Here is an 18,630-nt window from a genome sequence, read left to right as displayed (position 1 = left end):
TGCTGGTGTGGGAACTTTCGGCTGACGAGGATTGATGATGAATGGATTTAGAACACTCCGTGTTATAAAAATAAACAACAGCAAGTGGCGGATTGAGTGCCAATAAGTAGCAAGGGAGAGGCAGCGGTGTATGGGGGGGGGGGGGGGGGCATCTTGCTGTGGGCTGTTCTACTTCATTTGGGCAGAGGCTGGGGAGTCTGGGGAACAGACACATCCCAGGGCCAGTCCCTCAGCCACCTCCCCTCCCCTCTCCTCCCCTCCCCACAGCAGCCTCCCTGCATCTCTCCCTCGCTCGCTTCTCCCAGCCCGCATTCCTGCTCCTCTGGTTGGCGCAAGAGAACGTGGTAGCGGCGGGATGGCGTGAACGAGCAGCTGCTCCAGAAAGAGGAGGAGGCAAGAGCGAAAGAGGGAGGGAGGGAGGAGAGAGAGAGACAGAGAGGAACAAGAAGCAAAGGGACAGGAGGAAATCAGATGCTGGCTGACATGGTGAGGCGCAGAGAGTTGTCCTGATTCTCTCTGACTCGCTTGAAAATGGACTCGCTCTCTGCTGCCAACCTCTCGCTCGCCCTCTCTCTATCCATCAGTCTGTGCCTGTGTATCGCCGGCGCTTCTTCCCGTAAGTACAGCTTGTGGTTTATTGCACACCCTGGAGAAAATGTATATATTGTAAAAGTACCGCAACGGACTGAATCTTGTTGTGGGGATTCTTGCAGTGAGCTTGCTTTGTGTGGACCGGACTTGGAAAGTCAGAGACCCTGTGAAGGGGGAGAGAGGGATGTGCCTGGATCTCCATCCCAGCCTCTGCCCCCTTACACGTGTTCCCTGCCACACAGTGGCACTCCGGAACACATTGCAATACTGGCACCTCACACTCAAATCCCCTTCTTTCTCTGGTCTGGAACTTTATTTCTAAATGGAAGGCGAGCGATGGTTATTGTGAACCCCCCCCCCCCCCTCCCTATCCCACCCCTCTCCCCTGGAAACCTGTTCAAATGATGAGCATCAGTAACTTACCCAGACAGTATGGGAAAGCGACCTGCACCCGGTGTCTGTAGTCGGTGGGCGCCCTGGGTAATGAGAGCGGTTGGGCAGACACTGCCTGACAGTGTAGGGTATGAGGTGCCTGTCTACTCACACACTTTGCAACCCTCCCATCAGACCGGGCTCCCCCTTAATGCTCATTTAAATTAGGGAGGAGGGGGAGGTATGTGTGTGTGCGTGTATGTGTGTGTGGGGGGGGGGGGGAGGGGGATTGAAGGCATCTCAATTCCACTGGACCCCAAATCCCCCAACTAGGGTTATTTGAGGGAAGTCTGAGAAACATTGAAACCCAATAACCTCACGGACAGGGGCAAGGCTGGTGTTTTCAGGTGTGTAGGATGTGCAGGCCACACTGCCACACAGCACTAGCAGGGGGGGGGGGGGGGGGGGGTCGTTTTCGAGAAGGCAACAAAAAAAACTTAAGAGGAACTTCGGTTCGTGGAATTCACTGAAGCAAGGGGCAGAGCTCCTCCTGATAAACACTGGCTCACTTGTGCTGGTAGCGGCTTCTTCACTCCACCAATCTATCTGATAACAACGTCCTTCCTAAATCTAGATTCCCTCCCCCACCCCACAATCATTGAGGTTCACAAACACCCTTCAGCCGGACCAATCTTTTGTTCTTATGCAGGGGAATTGCAAGAGCTGAAACTTGGCAGCAGATGGGAAGTGGGGAGAGATGGTGGAGGGTGAGCAAGGGGGCTGATGATGAACCCCCCCCCCCCCCCCCCCACCACCACCACCACCCCGAGTCAGGCCAAATTGCTCATCCTCCCTTCTCTCTTTAACCCTCCCCAGCGCCGAGCTGTCTGGGTTTCTAATGCCTCCTTATTTTGATTCAACGTCTTGGGCACATCATCAGCACGTGGCATTTTCTGGGTGTTTTATTTTTTGTTGTGTGTTTAATCCGTGCACTCAAAAACACTCATCGCGTTAAAAGTGTGGATTCCGCGATATATACCTCCACCTTTTCTTCTCGGTGTACTTTCAGGGATCTGAGGATGTCAATGTGCAACAGCCCAGGTGCAGCCCAGCCCGGTGTTTCCAAGTGGAAAAGATAAAAATGACAAAGTGGAGAGAATTCGCACAGACCTGGGCGGGGGGATGCTCAAGGCGACCTGTCAATGATCAAAGTCTGTGACTTGGTTCTGAAAGATTAGTGGAGGTGCGTTCAGTAGAAACCGCAGTTAAACTCTTCTCTGCAAGGCACTGTCGGTTGTTCGGGAGCAGGCAGGCTGCCTTTCCCGCTCTGGAAGCAACATCTCTGCATCAGCCAGCGGCGTTCAGCTGTCACAACCTTTGATGCTCCCTTTGAGGGGAATGGGCTTGTACAGTCAGTGAGTGAGTGCACCCTCCTCACATGAACCTGTGCTGCAGTTCTCTGGCTGCAGATAGATGTCACTACAGAGTAGTTTTCTCAGACAAGTTGCAAAGGCCCCCCCACTCCCGAGTGTCAAAAACATTGGTCTTGATAGTTAGATGCATACCAGATTTCCTTACAATCTTTTCATCAAAATAGGGAGCGCAAACATCGGGAGCCTTGAGAGTGACAACTTGTCCTAATTCTATTCAGAACTTAGATGTGGCATCTGCCTTATCTCAATTATTGCAATTGCTTCTGCCCTGCTCGTTGGAGAAGTGAAATAACATGTTGAGGTTTTAATTCCACAATATCTGTTTAAGGTACATTGTATGGTTTTGAAATACTTGTGCTGAAATATATAGAGTTCAGTTTTGACCTGAAACCGTTGCTCAGAACAGGTTCCGGACATCGATTTGGCTGGCAAGGGCTCCAAGACCAGCTTGTCCGTTGTCTAGTTGGTGCTCGTGTTCCTGAGAGGGGTTGTCGCAGCATTTGTTAGTGTTCAGTCTGGCTCTAAGGCGGAGAGGGAGGCTAGGGACCAAGTTCTTCCTCTGGGGTGGAGTTCGGCAATGCGACAACTGGACCAATTGGTCTGCTGTTACCCATGGGGGCATTGTTTCTGGCTCCCCAGCCAGTCTGGAACCTCGCAAGGGAGACCTGCCACTGGGAGCTGTGATCTTTCTCAGTCAGCCTCAGATCTATACAATGAAGAATCTAACGGCAGCACAGGTTCAGTTTGAATACATTGTGCAGCTTACCCAATATTCATCGCCAAACCATTGGAGTTTGCAGAACTTTTAGTTTTTATCTTACTTTCGCTGAAGGGACATAACTGATTACGGCAGTAGCAAATTAATCCATACCTGCCTCCCTTATAACGCATCAAATTAGTCTAATGTCTCATTATAAATTTAGCTCTGCCATTTGACAATTAGCTTTCTACAACAGAGCTACCTTTGGTTGTTTGGTTTCAGTTTGCTGCGATGATTTGCAATTGCTGACAACTTATTAAGCTTTTTTTAAGCACTCTGTTGGGGGAGCGGTTAGCTGAGTTGGCTAGTTGGCTAACCCGTGGATCAGGTCAGCAGACAACAGCACAGTTTGGTCTCCATTCCGGCTGAGGTGGACATGGATCTTGCCCTGCAACCTAACCTTGGTTTAAGAAAATCATCTCAGCACTTTGCTGGGGTTTGGCAAATCATTGCAAAGGACCCTGCTTTGAAAAGAACAAACGGTCTGTTATTAACTATGCAACCCTTGTTCAATGTTGCCAAAGCCTTTATTTTAAACTCTGGGCGCAGCTTACTCAACTGTTGTGGGCCCTGAGATCTGAGGTACTTTCACAGGCTGAATGTGAACACAAACTTCAAACCCTAGACCTGTCGTTAGAAGGCTTGTAACCCATCTGCTTGACCAGGGAACTTCAATGCTATGATTGTTTTCATTGCTTTTAAGTGCTGCATCAAAATAATACCAGGCCTAAGACGGTTTAAATTACGAAAACAGGTTGCATAAACATGATCTCCGCATTATAGGGGATGTGGGGGGAATCTGATGCTTAAAGGGTTAATAAGATTCAATAAGGCAAATACAGAGAAATATATTCCCTGGCGACAGCAAGAACAAAAAAAAGAGAGGGCATTTCCTTAAAATTAGAACTAGGCCATTTAGGAGTGATATCAGGAAGCATTTTGACACAAATATATGGTGTTAGATACATGAAAATCTCTCTTGGAAAAAGGCTGTGGATGCAGGAACAGTTTGAACTTCCAGGACTAAGATTGATAGAATTCTGTTTATTCCGTATTCCTTGATATCCTTACTTAAGATGCATAAGTGGAGTTGAGCTACATATCAACCGTGATCTAATTGAAGAGTGAAGCAGGTTCAAGTATTTGAATGACTTACCTGTTACTATGTTCCTAAGTCTTTAGTAGCCTTGCTACATTGATGGAGGATATGATAAGACCGTGTAATATTATATAGACTGATGATACTTATTAGTATCTGATGATAGACTGATCATATACACTGATGACACCTCAAATTTCAGTCAGATGTGTCCTGCGGTTGGCAGGGGAATTTGGGGGAAAATTTGAACATTTATGGACACAATTGGGGAAATTCTGAAATCTCTCATTTTATAGCTTTCAGTTAGAATTCTAACCCAACCTTCCTACAACCTCCTCCTGAAGAGAGTGAGCTCATAAGATATACATTTTATCCCAAACTTGAACAAGATGATCTCAAAAAAGCACAAATCCCTTGCTACTTATTGGCAAATGCTGTGGCTACAAGAGCAGTTCGAAGGCTAGGATTCATGCAGCAAATAACTCCCCTGCTGGCTCTGGAAAGCCTGTCCACCATCGATAAGGCATAATTCAACAGTGTGATATGAACATATGACCAAGGAGCAGGAATTCAGCCCCTCAAGCCTGCTCCACCATTTAATAAGAACATGGTTGACCTAATAATAACCTCAAACCTGCAACCCGCAAACTCCTGAGAATGTATCATCCCTCCTTGCTTACCACAAATCTACCCACTTCTGCCTTAAAAATATTGAAACATCTGCCTCAACCACCTTTTCAGGAAGAGAATTTCAAAGGCTCACTAAAACCTGAGAGATAAAAATCTAATTTTAAATGGACAAGCCCGTATTTTTAAACAGTGGCCCATAGTTGTAGATTCTCCCACAAAAATGATGGAATACTCTCCACTTGCCTGGATGAGTGCAGCTCCAACGACCCTCAAGAAGCTCGAAACCATCCAGAACAAAGCAGCCCATTTGACTGGCACTCTACCCATATACTTACTCCCTCCACCACTGACACACAGTGGCAGGAGTACGTACCATATACAGGATGCACAGCAGGAACTCCGCAAAGCTCCTTGGCAAAAACCTTCCAAACCCATGACCACTAGTATCTAGGTAGACACAGGCAGCAACAAAATCCCCTTAAACTTTCCCTTCCAAGCTACTCGCCAACGTGTCACCATTATTTCATTGTCGCTGGATCAAAATGGTGGAACCCCCTCCCTAACCACACTGTGGGTTGCACCTACACCACGTGGACTGCAGCTGTTGAAGAAGGCAGCTCACTACCACCTTCTCAAGGGCATTTGGGGATAGACAATAAAATGCTGACCTCATCATTGATGCCCACATCTCATGAATGAATTTTAAAAATGATAGTCTTCCCCACTCCACCCTCCGCCCTACTTTCAGCCGCATAAATCATTTGTACTAACACTTCTTGGGTAATTGCTTCAGCGTCGGCATTGCGTCTGACATCCGGTCCAGTGAAGACATACGTTTAGTTGCAGTTGTGCGGTTCCTCATGATGTATTGCAAAAAGCAGTTTGTAACAATGCAGAGCATGTAGTAACTGAAGGACAAGGGTTTGACAAGCCTTAAATGAATAACTTGGAATGTATGCCTTCAGCTACTGCATATTGAAAACCCTTATCTCACCAACAGAATCACTCTGTTGTGTTTGGTCTGATCCCTCCAGGCACAATATTGTTCCTTGCATGAACATCTTTACCAGAAAGCTATGTCAGAATGTGCGATATTAATGTATGATTCAAAAATGCCATGTAAATACAAAGGACAGTATCTTCGATACATGGGTTTTGGACACAGTACTCTTTGTTTCTCATTGTTTCAAGAAAGAGTAAAAGAAAATCATGCGGTATTTTATTGTGATCACCGGATATCTCAAAGTACTTTACAGCAATGGAGTATTTTTGATGTGTAACCAGTGGGAAGTGCGGCAGCCGATAGGCACATAGCAGACTCCCACAAACAGCAGTATAACAATGACCAGGTCATCTGTTTTATATGATGATGATTGAATGATAAATATTCAAGAAACTGGGGTTACGGTTTCTGCTCTTCTTTGAAATAGGTTATTTTATATTTATCCACATACACATGGGGCCTCAGTTCAACTAAAAGATGACAACTCTGACAGTGCATCATTCCCTCAGTATTGTAATGGAGTGTTGACCTTGATTTCTTTATTTGTGTACAAGTCCTGGAGTGGGACTTGAACCCAAAACCTTGTGGCTCCGGGAGTGCAACGCTTTTCCTTCCTTTGGATTGGATCTGTTTATCGTCACATGTACCGAGGTACAGTGAAAAACATTGTTCTGCATACAGTTCAGACAGATCATTCTGTACATTAAAGAAAATATATAAAAGGGCAAACATAAAATAAACAATGTAAATAAATAGACACAGGCATCAGGTGAAGCATACAGGAGTGTAGTACTACCCAATAGAGAAGGTGGGTGAAGAGAGCAGATCAGTCCATAAGAGGCTCATTCAGGAGTCTGGTAACAGTGGGGAAGAAGCTATTTTTGAATATTTAAGAATATTTAAGTGCATGTTCTCAGATTTCTGTATCTCCTGCCCGATGGAAGAAGTTAGAAGAGTGAATAAACCAGCTGGGAGGGGTCTTTGATTATACTGCCCGCTTTCCCAAGGCAGTGGGAGGTGTAGACAGAGCCAATGGATGGGAGGTGGGTTTGTGTGATGGACTGGGCTGTGTTCATGACTCTCTGTAGTTTCTTACGGTCTTGGGCCGAGCAGTTGCCATATCAGGCTGTGATGCAGCCAGATTGCACAATTTCTATGGAGGATCTGGAAAAGTTGGTAAGAGTTAATGTGGACACACCAAATTTCCTTAGTTTCCTGAGGAAATATATGCGCTGTTGTGCTTTCTTGGTTGTAGCATGGACGTGGGTGGACCAGGACAGATTGTTGATGATGTGCAACCTGGGAATTTGAAGTTGTCAACCATCTCCACCTCGGCACCATTGATGCAGACAGGGGCGTGTACGATACATTGCTTCCTGAAGTCAATGACCAGCTCTTTAGTTTTGCTGACATTGAGGGAGAGATTGTTGTCCTTACACCACTCCACTACGTTCCCTATCTCCCTCCTGTACTCTGACTCATCGTTGTTTGAGATCTGACCCACTATGTTTGTGTCATCAGCAAACTTGTAGATGGAGTTGGAGCCAAGTTTTGCCATGCAGTCGTGTGTGTACAGGGAGTAGAGTAAGGGGCTAAGTATGCAGTCTTGAGGGGCCTTGGTATTGAGGACTATCATGAAGGAGGTGTTGTTGTTTATTCTTACTGATAGTGGTCAATAGGTCAGAAAGTCGAGGATCCAGTTGCAGAGTGAGGAGCCAAGTCCAAGGTTTTGGAGCTTTGATAGAAGCTTGGCTGGGATTATGGTGTTGAAGGCAGAGCTGTAGTCAATGAATAGGAGTCTGATATAGGAATCCTTGTTGTCGAGATGTTCTAGGGATGAGTGTAGAGCAAGGTGTCTGCTGTGGACCGGTTGTGGCGGTATGCGAATTGCAGTGGATCAAGGTATTCTGGGAGTATGGAGGTGATGCGACTCATGACCAACCACTCAAAGCACTTCATTACAATCGATGTCAAGGCCACCGGATGTGGTCGGATAGAGCAAAGTGTTGTCTTTGAATTTATGGGGGGAGAAAAACAATAAACGTTTAAGTTAAAATCTTTAATGTTGTAGAATGTACACCTTCTGGGATCCTCGAATTCCTCCCTGCAATGCATTCCACCTGCTATGAACAACTGAGTGACACTCAGTCCTGTCCCTAACATATGCACAATGCAAGCCCCTTATAATAGATATGTTGCCTTTTTGATCATGTGTCCATTGTAAGTGCCTCTCCAAGAGCAACAGGAGAAAATGGTATTTCTCTCCTTTGAGAAAAGATTTGATCGAGTTGTTCAAAATCATGAATGTTTTTGATGAAGCAAATAAGGAGAAACTGTTTCTCGTGACAGAGCGGTCAGTGATCTAAAGATGTAAAGTGAACAAAAAACAGAGACGATATGAGGAAGCAATTTTAAAAAAATGCAAATTGTTCTGATAGAATCATAGAATCCCTACCGAACAGAAGTATGTCATTTGTCCCATTGAGTCTGCCACAATCCTTTGGAAGACCACCCTACCTCAGCTCAATCCCTCACCCCACCTTATCCCTGTAACCCCACCTAACCTTTTGGACATTAAGGGGCAATTCAGCATGGTCAATCCACCTAACCTGCACATTATTGGACTGTGGGAGGAAACCGGAGCAACCGGAGAAAACACACACAGGCATGGGGAGGATGTGTAAACTGGACACAGACAGTCACCCGAGGTTGGAATCGAACCCAGATCCCTGGCGCTGTGAAGCAGCAGTGCTCTGGAGTACGCTGCCTGAAAATGAAGAGAAACAGGTTTAAAGTAACTCTCAAAGGAGATTTGGAAACACAGTTGAAGAGGAAAAAAAAATGACATGGCTCTGTGGGGGGACACAGGCACAATGGGCAGAAAGGCCTCCTTCTGAGCTGTATTCTATCATTCTATAATAATGAGCGATTGAAAGATTTCTATTGCTGCAGCTTTGTCGTCTGGAATATTGCGATGATCTTGCAGCCTTTCTGCTCAATTCCTGATGCTTAAACAAGACAGGCTCTGAATTAAATTTGAAGTCAGCAGCTTTGCGTCATTTAAAATTGATGTACCAAGCCTGTTTATTGCAATCTGTACTGTACTCTCCTCTCTTTCTCTACAGCCTCCTCTAACCCTACAACAAGCCCTCCGAAAATCTGTGTGCTAATTCAATTCATTCACACCTCTGACTTCCTTTGCACCACAGTTGGTTGCCATTCATTCAATTGACCGGGCCTTGTTATGATTGTTTAGGTTCTGTTCGCATTTTAAAGATCGGAATACTGTGTTTTGACCAATAGAACTATGCCATGAGAATTCAGTTTTATTTTAAGTAAATAAACTTTATTGTATGTAAAAGAATTTAACAAAGCAATTTTGATTAAATTAACACGACAGCTTGCAGCTAACACCAGACACGTTTTGCACTTTGCTTTACTTCTTTCCTCGAGGATTTTCATTAGATACGTCACTTAATTCTCGCTATTCTCAGGACTAATATGGATTGGATTGGATTGGATTTGTTTATTGTCACGTGTACCGAGGTACAGTGAAAAGTATTTTTCTGCGAGCAGCTCAACAGATCATTAAGTACATGAAAAGAAAAGGGAATAAAAGAAAATACCTAATAGGGCAACACAAGGTATACAATGTAACTACATAAGCACCGGCATCGGATTAAGCATACAGTGGTGTAGTGTTAATGAGGTCAGTCCATAAGAGGGTCATTTAGGAGTCTGGTAACAGCGGGGAAGAAGCTGTTTTTGGCTCTGTTCGTGCGTGTTCTCAGACTTCTGTATCTCCTGCCCGATGAAAGAAGTTGGAAGAGTGAGTAAGCCAGGTGGGAGGGGTCTTTGATTATGCTGCCCGCTTTCCCCAGGCAGCGGGAGGTGTAGATGGAGTCAATGGATGGGAGGCAGGTTTGTGTGATGGACTGGGCTGCGTTCATGACTCTGAGGTTTCTTGTGGTCCTGGGCCGAGCAGTTGCCATACCAGGCTGTGATGTAGCCAGATAGGATGCTGTCTATGGTGCATCTGTAAAAGTTGGTAAGAGTTAATGTGGACATGCTGAATGGCGAAGTTTGCCCTGGCGGGATGAGGTCTGATAGAGATGCCAACTGGTTCCACAGAGATCAGGGCACCATCTTTAAAAATGCCCCGATCAGCACCGCAAACTAATAGCCCTCAGCCCCCGCCATGTAGGTATTGGGGGCTCTTCATCTGCAACTCCCCCCCCTTCACTGCGAAAGTATCTCCAGCACTCCCCCTACACCCCCGCCCCCCGCCCCACAACTCAGTGTCCGATCCCCCCACCAGACAGAAATGAATCCACCCCCCCAATGGGGCACCCACTAGAGCTCACCCATAGCGCTGCCAGGTTGGCACAGTGCCAATCTATGCCAGGACAGTGCCTAGGCAGGAACCCCCCCCCCTCCTATGCCCCCCCGGGGGGCTCGACCTATCTCCTGCACCACTGGGGGAATCCCCTCAACTGAATCTCGTTTGGCCAAAGCTGATGTAAACCTCGGTGATGTGGCATCACATGTCGGCAAGGTACGAATATTTAGTAAACGGATCACGTGGTAAGGCAGCCCGTTAATGATATTCAAATACATTAAAATCAATTTAAATGAGGTTCACAACCTTTGTGGGCGGCAAGAAGCGCGGAAAACTGGGAAACATGAATCTCTCCAGATTATCTGCCTGTGTCGCCGATTTGCACATGGCTAGGCGCATGGCTAGGCGCATGGCTAGGCAGCTCAAAATCGCCCTTTCCGTCTATTGAACAAGCATGCCTCATGTCCCTTGAATATGCTATTAGCTTCAAATGAAGCAATCGTTGTGCTCATTCCCTTAAGATTCAAACTGAGATTAGGCCTCACTTGCATTTTACAGTCAATAATGATGTTAGTTCGCAACTCTGCTTACAGTGCAGGTCTCCGTCGTTTACTTTGGCTAACCATGAACTTCAAACTGCATTAGGTCCAAAATAGCAACTAACTCTCTCAGCAAACATCCAGATGAATTGAAACCAGAGAACCTCCTTAATTTCCATCCATCTCCAGAACAAGATAGCATGTTCTTAGCTATCCAAAAACCGACCTTTTAAGTTAATTATCCCTCAATTCCAATGCTTCCCATTGCTAAAGGTGCAAAATAATGCAAGTTCGTATATTGCTGAATGTTGTGTGCATTAAATTCAAGATCCACTGGCGGGGCAGTGGACCGCTCCTAAGCTTAAAGACCCACTTTTCTTACTGACACAATAGTGAGTTTGAACTGCCTCCATCAGGAATTGAATAGACAACTTCTTTCTTAATTCATCCAACATCAGAACATAGGAATGGAAAATTGGGCTGGGGGTGGACCGTGCAATCTGGGCCAGAATGACAACATAATCAGGTGATAAAGCAGAAGGAGGGCGGGACAGTGGCACAGTGTCACAGCGCCAGGGACCCGGGTTCAATTCCAACCTTGGGTTAAAGTGTGGTGTTGGCACGTTCTCCCCGTGTCTGCGTGGGTTTCCTCCGGGTGCTTCGGTTTCCTCCCACAGTCCAAAGTTGTGCAGATTAGGTGGATTGGCTGTGATAAATTGCTACTTAGTCACCAAATGGGTGGGTGGGGTTACTGGGCTACGGGGATAGGTTTGGGGTGTGGGACTAGGTAGGGTGCTCTTTCAGAGGGTCGGTGCAGACATGATGGGCGGATGGCCTCCTTCTGCACTGTAGGGATTCTATGAATACCTCTATGAATTCTATGAAACAATTTCTTCCTTTGGACTTTATCAAAACCCCTCATTATTTTCAAGAGCGCGATTAAATTTTCCCATATCTTTCTTTTTTATTTTGCAAGTTCAGAAACACAATGTATGCAACAATATTAGATTTCAAATGGAAGTAAACACCTTGGGACGTGTATCAATGTTAACAGCACTATATAAATGCAAATTGCTTTTGTTACAGAGTAAAAGTATTACATCCCCACCATAATAATTTACTCAAATTCTGATGATGCACCAGATTGACAGTATAAATATTCGCTCATGAAAGAATAACATTGTTCTTGAATTGTCCTATATTATGTTACTTTCCATTATATAGCTTGATCAAGACTGTTAGGTCTATGCAAAGTCATACTGCAGGACTACTGCATTGTCAAAGGCTCTATATTTTGTCTGAGATATTAAACTGCGCTGCCATCTGCCTGATCATCAGGTTAGGCAATGCTATGAATTCTTTGATATCATTAAAAGGGCAACAAAATATTGCAACTATACAATACCTTTTACGTAGCAGTTAGTCTCAAGGCACTTCACTAGTGTTAACAAACAAAATCTATCTCAGAGCCATGAGGTATTTGGAAAATGGCCAAAGTCTTGTCTCAAAGAGAGGCAGCGCTCAAGCAAAGAACGAAAGGTGAAGATCCAGAGGCTTGAAGGGGGAAATGATAAAGGTTAAGACCTACAAAGCCAAAGAATTCCTACTGTGTGGAAAGAGATCATTCAGCCCATCGAGCCAGCACCGACACTCTGAAAGAGAATCCGACCTAGGCCCAATTCCATCTAACCTGCACACCTATGAATGTTAAGGGGCAATTTATCATGGCTAATCCACCTAACCTGCACATCTTTTGACTGTGGGAGGAAACCGGAGCAACCGGAGGAAACCCACACAGACAAGGGGCGAAAGTGCAAATTCCACAGAGACAGTCACCCAAGGTCGGAATTGAGCCCAGGTACAGGCACTGTGAGGCAACAGTACTAACCACTGTGTCACCGTACAGATGGCTGAAGGCGTGGCTATTATACAAAGGAAGCTGAAGATAGGAACACAAGGCCAGAGTTCGAGGAGCACAGCGTTCTCAGAGGCCTTGTAGGCCTGGAGGAGGTTATGGAACGAGAGAGGGAGCGAGGCCATGGTGAGGCACAAGGGTGAGAATTTTAAATATTTTAAAACTTTTTTTAGAATAAATTTAGAATACCCAATACAATTTTTCCAATTAAGGGGTAATTTAGTGTGGCCAATCCACTTACCCTGCACATCTTTTGGGCTGAGGGGGGCGAAACCCACTCAAACACGGGCAGAATGTGCAAACTCCACACAGACAGTGACCCAGAGCCGGGATCGAACCTGGGACCTCAGTGCTGTGAGGCAGCAATGCTAACCACTGTACCACCGTGCTGCCCGAGAATTTTAACTATGACATGTTTGGGAACAAGGAGCAAATGTAGCACAGGATGAATAGGACTTGGTATGAGTTAGGATATAGGTAACTGAGTTCCAAATTGTAAGGGTCCTCCCTGTTTATTCCTTTATTTCCCCTTTCTTTTATTTTGCCATTATCATATTTGATCCATGGACGATTCATGGACATGTGTCTTTAAGTCAAACAGCAGAGAGGAGTGAGGAATTCAGAAGTTACAGGACAGAATACTCTGCTGGTTTTGAATTGGAGACCTCAGAGTTTTCAGCACCAGAGAGAAATTGGGTGGGGCTCGATTGATTGTCTGGTGGCCGATGAATTGGCCAAAAGGCCATACTTGCCCGGTAACAGGTGGCGATTGGATCCAGTGGGGTGATTTTCAGTGACCATAGGGAGCAGTCGAGTCCTAGACACTCAGAGACAAGGACCTGCTCATTCTCTCTCCTCCGTGTTTTCTCCAGCAAAGCTGTATTACTGCTGTACTTCTGAAGCTGCGGAGAACCTGAACGAATGATTCTACAGGGACGATTATTACAGGCTGCAAACGGAGTCTTTGACCTGCAGGTTTGCGGTGAAGGGAGGTGTGCTAGAAAACACCATCTGAAATAAAGACTCTTTTTCCTTTTACTTATTATTTTTACCCCTTCCTTCCCTTTTATGTTGTTGTTTGTGTAGAGGGTCAGGGGGGCAAGATAAAGTGGGGTGGGGGGAGGGAATTAGGAATTCAATGTTAGTTCCTTTGCTGCATAGTTCATTGTAGTTCTTCTTATTAATTAAGAATAATTGTGTTCAAGCTTACAAACCTGGTGATTGTAATTATTGGGCAGCCAAGGGCCAAAGACATTTTTTTTTTTCTCGAAGAATTATTGGTTAATTCACTTGTGTTGTGACTCCAGGTCAAGGGGGATTGGAATTGACCGTGCCCTCGCCCAGGGTGTCGTAACAAATGTTGCAGTTAAGTATACATCATAAATATTTGAAAAGGAACATGTTAATGATGTCTCAACACTAACGCTTGCACATACGCGATGGACTGAATGGCTTGGTGTGCTGTGAATGTTTCTGTTCCTGTTTTACCATCCACGCCATTCTGAACATTGACCTGATAAACCTGCAAGATGCCTCACTTCACAAACAACACCTTAACTTGTACTACCTCACCAACTCTGAAATAACAACATGAGCGCATCAGTCAATTGCATTACAGGAAAACCACAGCTTTCTCCCTATCGGATCTGTGGAATTACTTTGGTGAATGCAGCACACGTTCTTAACTATCATGTTTAAGTTAAGTGGTGGAATCTGTGTGTGAACTTAGCATAGGGCTACGATTTATGCTGGTGTTAAGTTCAAGGCTTACAGTTTGAATTAATTAAGTGCGCTATTGAAACTCTGCAATGAGGTGTGTGCATTAATTATATCCTTGCAGGAAAATAATAACTGGAAGGTTCAGTTTGCTAATCATCCAATTGAACTTTTTGTTTTCTCTTTCCTGACTCTTATGTTTTCCTTTGTCTCAGGCTCCACCCCTGATACTTAAAAATGCATAAAATCCTGTATTGAACATATTCAGGTAGGAATTCAGTCTGCATTTCCTCCACTGTACATCAGTTGATCTTAGCAGTGCTTTAAAACAGTTGATCACATACACCTGGCCTCTCTGGCCGTTTCAATGTTAAACTTGCTCGTTTGGATTTAAAATGGGTACATTTTTTAAATTCAATGCAATGCCAAAAAGTCACAAAAATGTGATTGGTTTTAATTCATTAATGGGATGTTGGCATCGCTGGCTGGCCCAGCATTTATTGCCCATCCTTAATTGCCCTTGAACTGAGTGATTTGCTGGGCCATTTAAGAGGGCATTTTAAGTGTCATCCAGATTGCTGCAAATCTGGAGTCACGTGTCGCCCAGACCAGGTAAGGATGGCGGATTTCCTTCCAAAAGGACCAGATGGGTTTTTACAACAATTGACGTCAGCTTCATGACCATCATTGGACTTTTAATCCCAGATTGTTTTTATTGAATTCAAATCTGCCATGCTGGAATTTAAAGCCGGGTTCCCAGAAGATTACCCTGGTCCTGCTGGAGTCCTAGTCCAGTGACAGTACCACAACGTCACCACCTCCCCCAAGGTACATAAATAAATGCTTCTGCGTACTTATCTTGTGCCCTCCTTTTCTTCTCTCTCCTTCCTTTCTCCTTCTATTTCCTCTCTCTCCCTGGCTCGCTCTCTGTCTTTTAATAGAAAAGCAGAAAGGTAATGTTGGATTTGTACAAGGCATTGTTCGGCCAGGCTGTTGTTGAAACATTACTTGCAGTTTTAGACATCCCATTAAAGGAAGGACATTGGACCCATGCAAAGAGTTCTGGAACTGGAGATTAAAGGTGTCAATAATGAAAAGCTTAGCACTCTTCCACTGTAGCTGCTGGGCTAAGAGGGATCAAACAGAGATCTGCAAGATTATGAAATGTTTTGAAAGGTTAATAGTGAAAGATTGTTTGCTTTGATTGGCAAATTGGTTACAAGGGATGACAGACTGAAGATTACCATGATGATGAAGGAGAACGTTAGCAGATTTATTTATTTTTTTCTACAGGAACACAATATTTTACAGTTGCCTTTGAGACAAAAGACACAGCATTATTGAAAAGGGAATTTGGCAAGTATTTCAAAAGGAAGAATGTAAAGGGATGCAGGGACAAGGTTGCAAAATTGGATTGGGGACATTGCTCCAATTGCAAAACTAGCATCAGTAGGGGCACAGGGGGTCATGTCCTCCTTCTGTACTTTATGTTCTGTGATTCGACAGAGTGGTTGTGATCTACCTTTTGATCATAAGTCTCAGTTCTAACATTGCTCCAGTCCTTCACTCTGCTGACAGAAACTCTGTGAGAATGACTTGTGGTGACTGTGTGTCTTTATCAGCCGTGTTTCCTTGCATAACACTTCATTTCGATGCCACCTTGCGCATCCTAGCTGAGATCAGAAGTGCAGTGTTTTGAGAAGTGTGGATATGTCTCATTCAAGTAGCCTTGGGCTCTAATATGAGTCGCTACTTTGGCTCTGATGAACCGACCAGTTGAAATGATTCAATTGGTTGCAGTATACAGAGCTTACAGACTGCTTCAAAATTGTAGTAAGACAATTTAAGGGACTTTGGCCCTGCGGTGGGTCTTGGCAATCCACCTAGTCACCTGACGTAGGTCAGCTCCTGAAATGGAATCCTATTGTCCACGCATATGTTAATGGACTACAACGCTTCGATGTCTCTGAATGGTTGATGTGACAAAATAATCAGAGATGAATCATAGAATCTACAGTGCTGAAGGAGGCCACCGTCCCCTGAAAGAGCACACTACCTAAGCCAACACCTCCATCCTATCCCTGTAACCCAGCAACGCCACCTAACATTTCAACACTACAGGGCAATTTAGCGTGACCAATCCACCTAGCCCGCACATCTTTGGACTGTGGGAGGAAACCGGAGCACCCGGAGGAAACCCACGCAGACACGGGAAGAACATGCAGACTCTGCACAGACACAGTGACCCAGGCCGGGAATCGAACCCTGGTCCCTGGTGCTGTGAGGCAACAGTGCTAACCACTGTGCTACCATGCGGCCCCTATTGAAATAATCCTTTTGAAATAATGTAACTGCGTCGTAATGTTTATCATGACCTAAGCCCAGCGATGCCATAAATCAAATCAGCATGCTTGGTAAGTTATCCAAGGAGTTTCCAGGAATCCTCCGGAACGAGGACAGCCAAAGTGCTCATGCCCATTGTCAATCCAATGACTCTGTTTGGCAGCATGCGTGTGTTCGGTTCAGCATAGTTTTTGTCCAGGCTGTGGTGCTCCTTGATCGACAATGAAACAATCTACATTCACGGGCAAAGTTAATGACTGATTGAGATCACTCGGTGAAGTACCAGAGGACACCTCCCATCCATGGAAGTATCCCTCAGCAGGGAAAATCCAAGATCAAGAGAGAAAATAAAGGGAGAGGCTAAAATCAGAAGGCAAGCAAGATCTGCCAATGGACATACAATTAGGAACTTCCTTGGATATCAAGGGGTTAAGATAATTGGAAATCCACCAGCAGCATTAGAGGACAAGCCCAAAATTTGTTCTGTGGTCGATACCGCATGCAAAAGCCTTTGATGAGCTACTTCTTCAGAACCCATTAATCTACTTGCTCGTGGTTTAGTTCAAACAATCAATGTCAAATTGTGTTCTTTGTATGAAGGATGAGGCCATAAGTTTGGCCAAGATTCAGCACAGTTAATGCAAGTCTATAGTTTCCTGGACTTTGCATGTGGTAAAGCTTAGGTGTTCAGTCCGCTGCCCGAATTACTTTAATGCACCATTCCACTTTTTCTCCAACTAGATTGGTAAACTGATTGAGGGGGCTTCACCGAGACTATTTTTAAAATGCAGTTATTGCTTGTGCCAAGCATGAGATTAAGATTGGCAGATCAAGGGCAGCACAGTGGTGCAGTGGTTAGCATTGCTGCCTCATGGCGCTGTGGACCGGGTTCGATCCCAGCCCTGAGTCACTGCCATGTGGAGTTTACACATTCTCCTCGTGTTTGCGTGGGTTTCACCCCGACAACCCAAAGATGAGTAAATGAGTTGATGGCGCAAATCATCGTGAATGACTATGATTTAGTGGCCATCACTGAAAAATGGTTAAAGGATGGTCACGACTGGGTGTTAAATATCCAAGGGTATCAAACTATTCTGAAAGGGTGTAGCTCTGTTATTTAAGGATGGTATCCGGGCAATAGTAATCAGTGCTATGGAGGATAAGGTTGAATCCATTTGGGTGGAAATCAGGAATAGTAAGGTGAAAAAGTGACTGATAGGGGTAGTCTATAGGCCACCAAATAATAACATTATGGTGGGGCAGGCAATAAACAAAGAAATAACTGATGCATGTAGAAATGGTACAGCAGTTATCATGGGGGATTTTAATCTACATGTCGATTGGTTTAACCAGGTCAGTCAAGGCAGCCTTGAGGAGTTTATAGAATGTAATTGCAATAGTTTCCTAGAACAGCATGTAATGGAACCTATGAGGGAACAAGCGGTCCTAGATCGGGTCCTGTGTAATGGGACAGGAGTGATTAATGATCTCATAGTTAGGGATCCTCTCAGAAGGAGCGATCATAATATGGTGGAATTTAAAGTACAGATGGAGGGTGAGAAGGTAAAATCAAACACTAGTGTTTTGTGCTTAAACAAATAACATGCCAGTGACTGATGGAAATGAGGCTATGACAGGTGAGGACCTTGAGATGATTGTTATCACTAAGGAAGTAGCGATGGGCAAGCTAATAGGGCTAAAGGTAGACAAGTCTCCTGGCCCTGATGGAATGCATCCCAGAGTGCTAAAAGAGATGGCTAGGGAAATTGCAAATGTACTAGTGATAATTTACCAAAATTCCCTAGACTCTGGGGTGGTCCCGGCAGATTGGAAATTAGCAAAAGTGACACCACTGTTTAAAAAAGGAAGTAGGCAGAAAGCGGATAATTA

General features: G+C 44.8%; 1 protein-coding gene across 2 annotated transcripts in view; it reads left to right on the top strand.

The window, feature by feature from the left end:
- The first annotated feature begins 274 nt into the window (after window positions 1–274).
- The window catches only part of LOC140387047 (contactin-associated protein-like 5), a 1,703,123-nt gene continuing 1,684,767 nt past the window's right edge, over window positions 275–18,630 (top strand). Inside the window, exons 1-2 of one of the 2 annotated variants that reach the window (XM_072470068.1) lie at window positions 277–616; window positions 14,613–14,665. Coding sequence is in view for 1 of the 2 variants with exons in the window: in XM_072470060.1 (XP_072326161.1) it covers window positions 532–616 (85 nt within the window). In the remaining variant the exon portion in view is untranslated. Of the gene's footprint in view, window positions 617–14,612; window positions 14,666–18,630 lie in introns of both variants that reach the window. The other variant, XM_072470060.1, reaches the window with a different exon arrangement.

This window comes from Scyliorhinus torazame, chromosome 2 (assembly GCF_047496885.1).
Source record: "Scyliorhinus torazame isolate Kashiwa2021f chromosome 2, sScyTor2.1, whole genome shotgun sequence".
In the NCBI taxonomy this organism is placed as follows: Eukaryota; Metazoa; Chordata; class Chondrichthyes; order Carcharhiniformes; family Scyliorhinidae; genus Scyliorhinus; species Scyliorhinus torazame.
The sequence above is the reverse complement of the archived record's forward strand: the minus strand, read 5'-3'. Positions and strand labels throughout refer to the sequence as shown.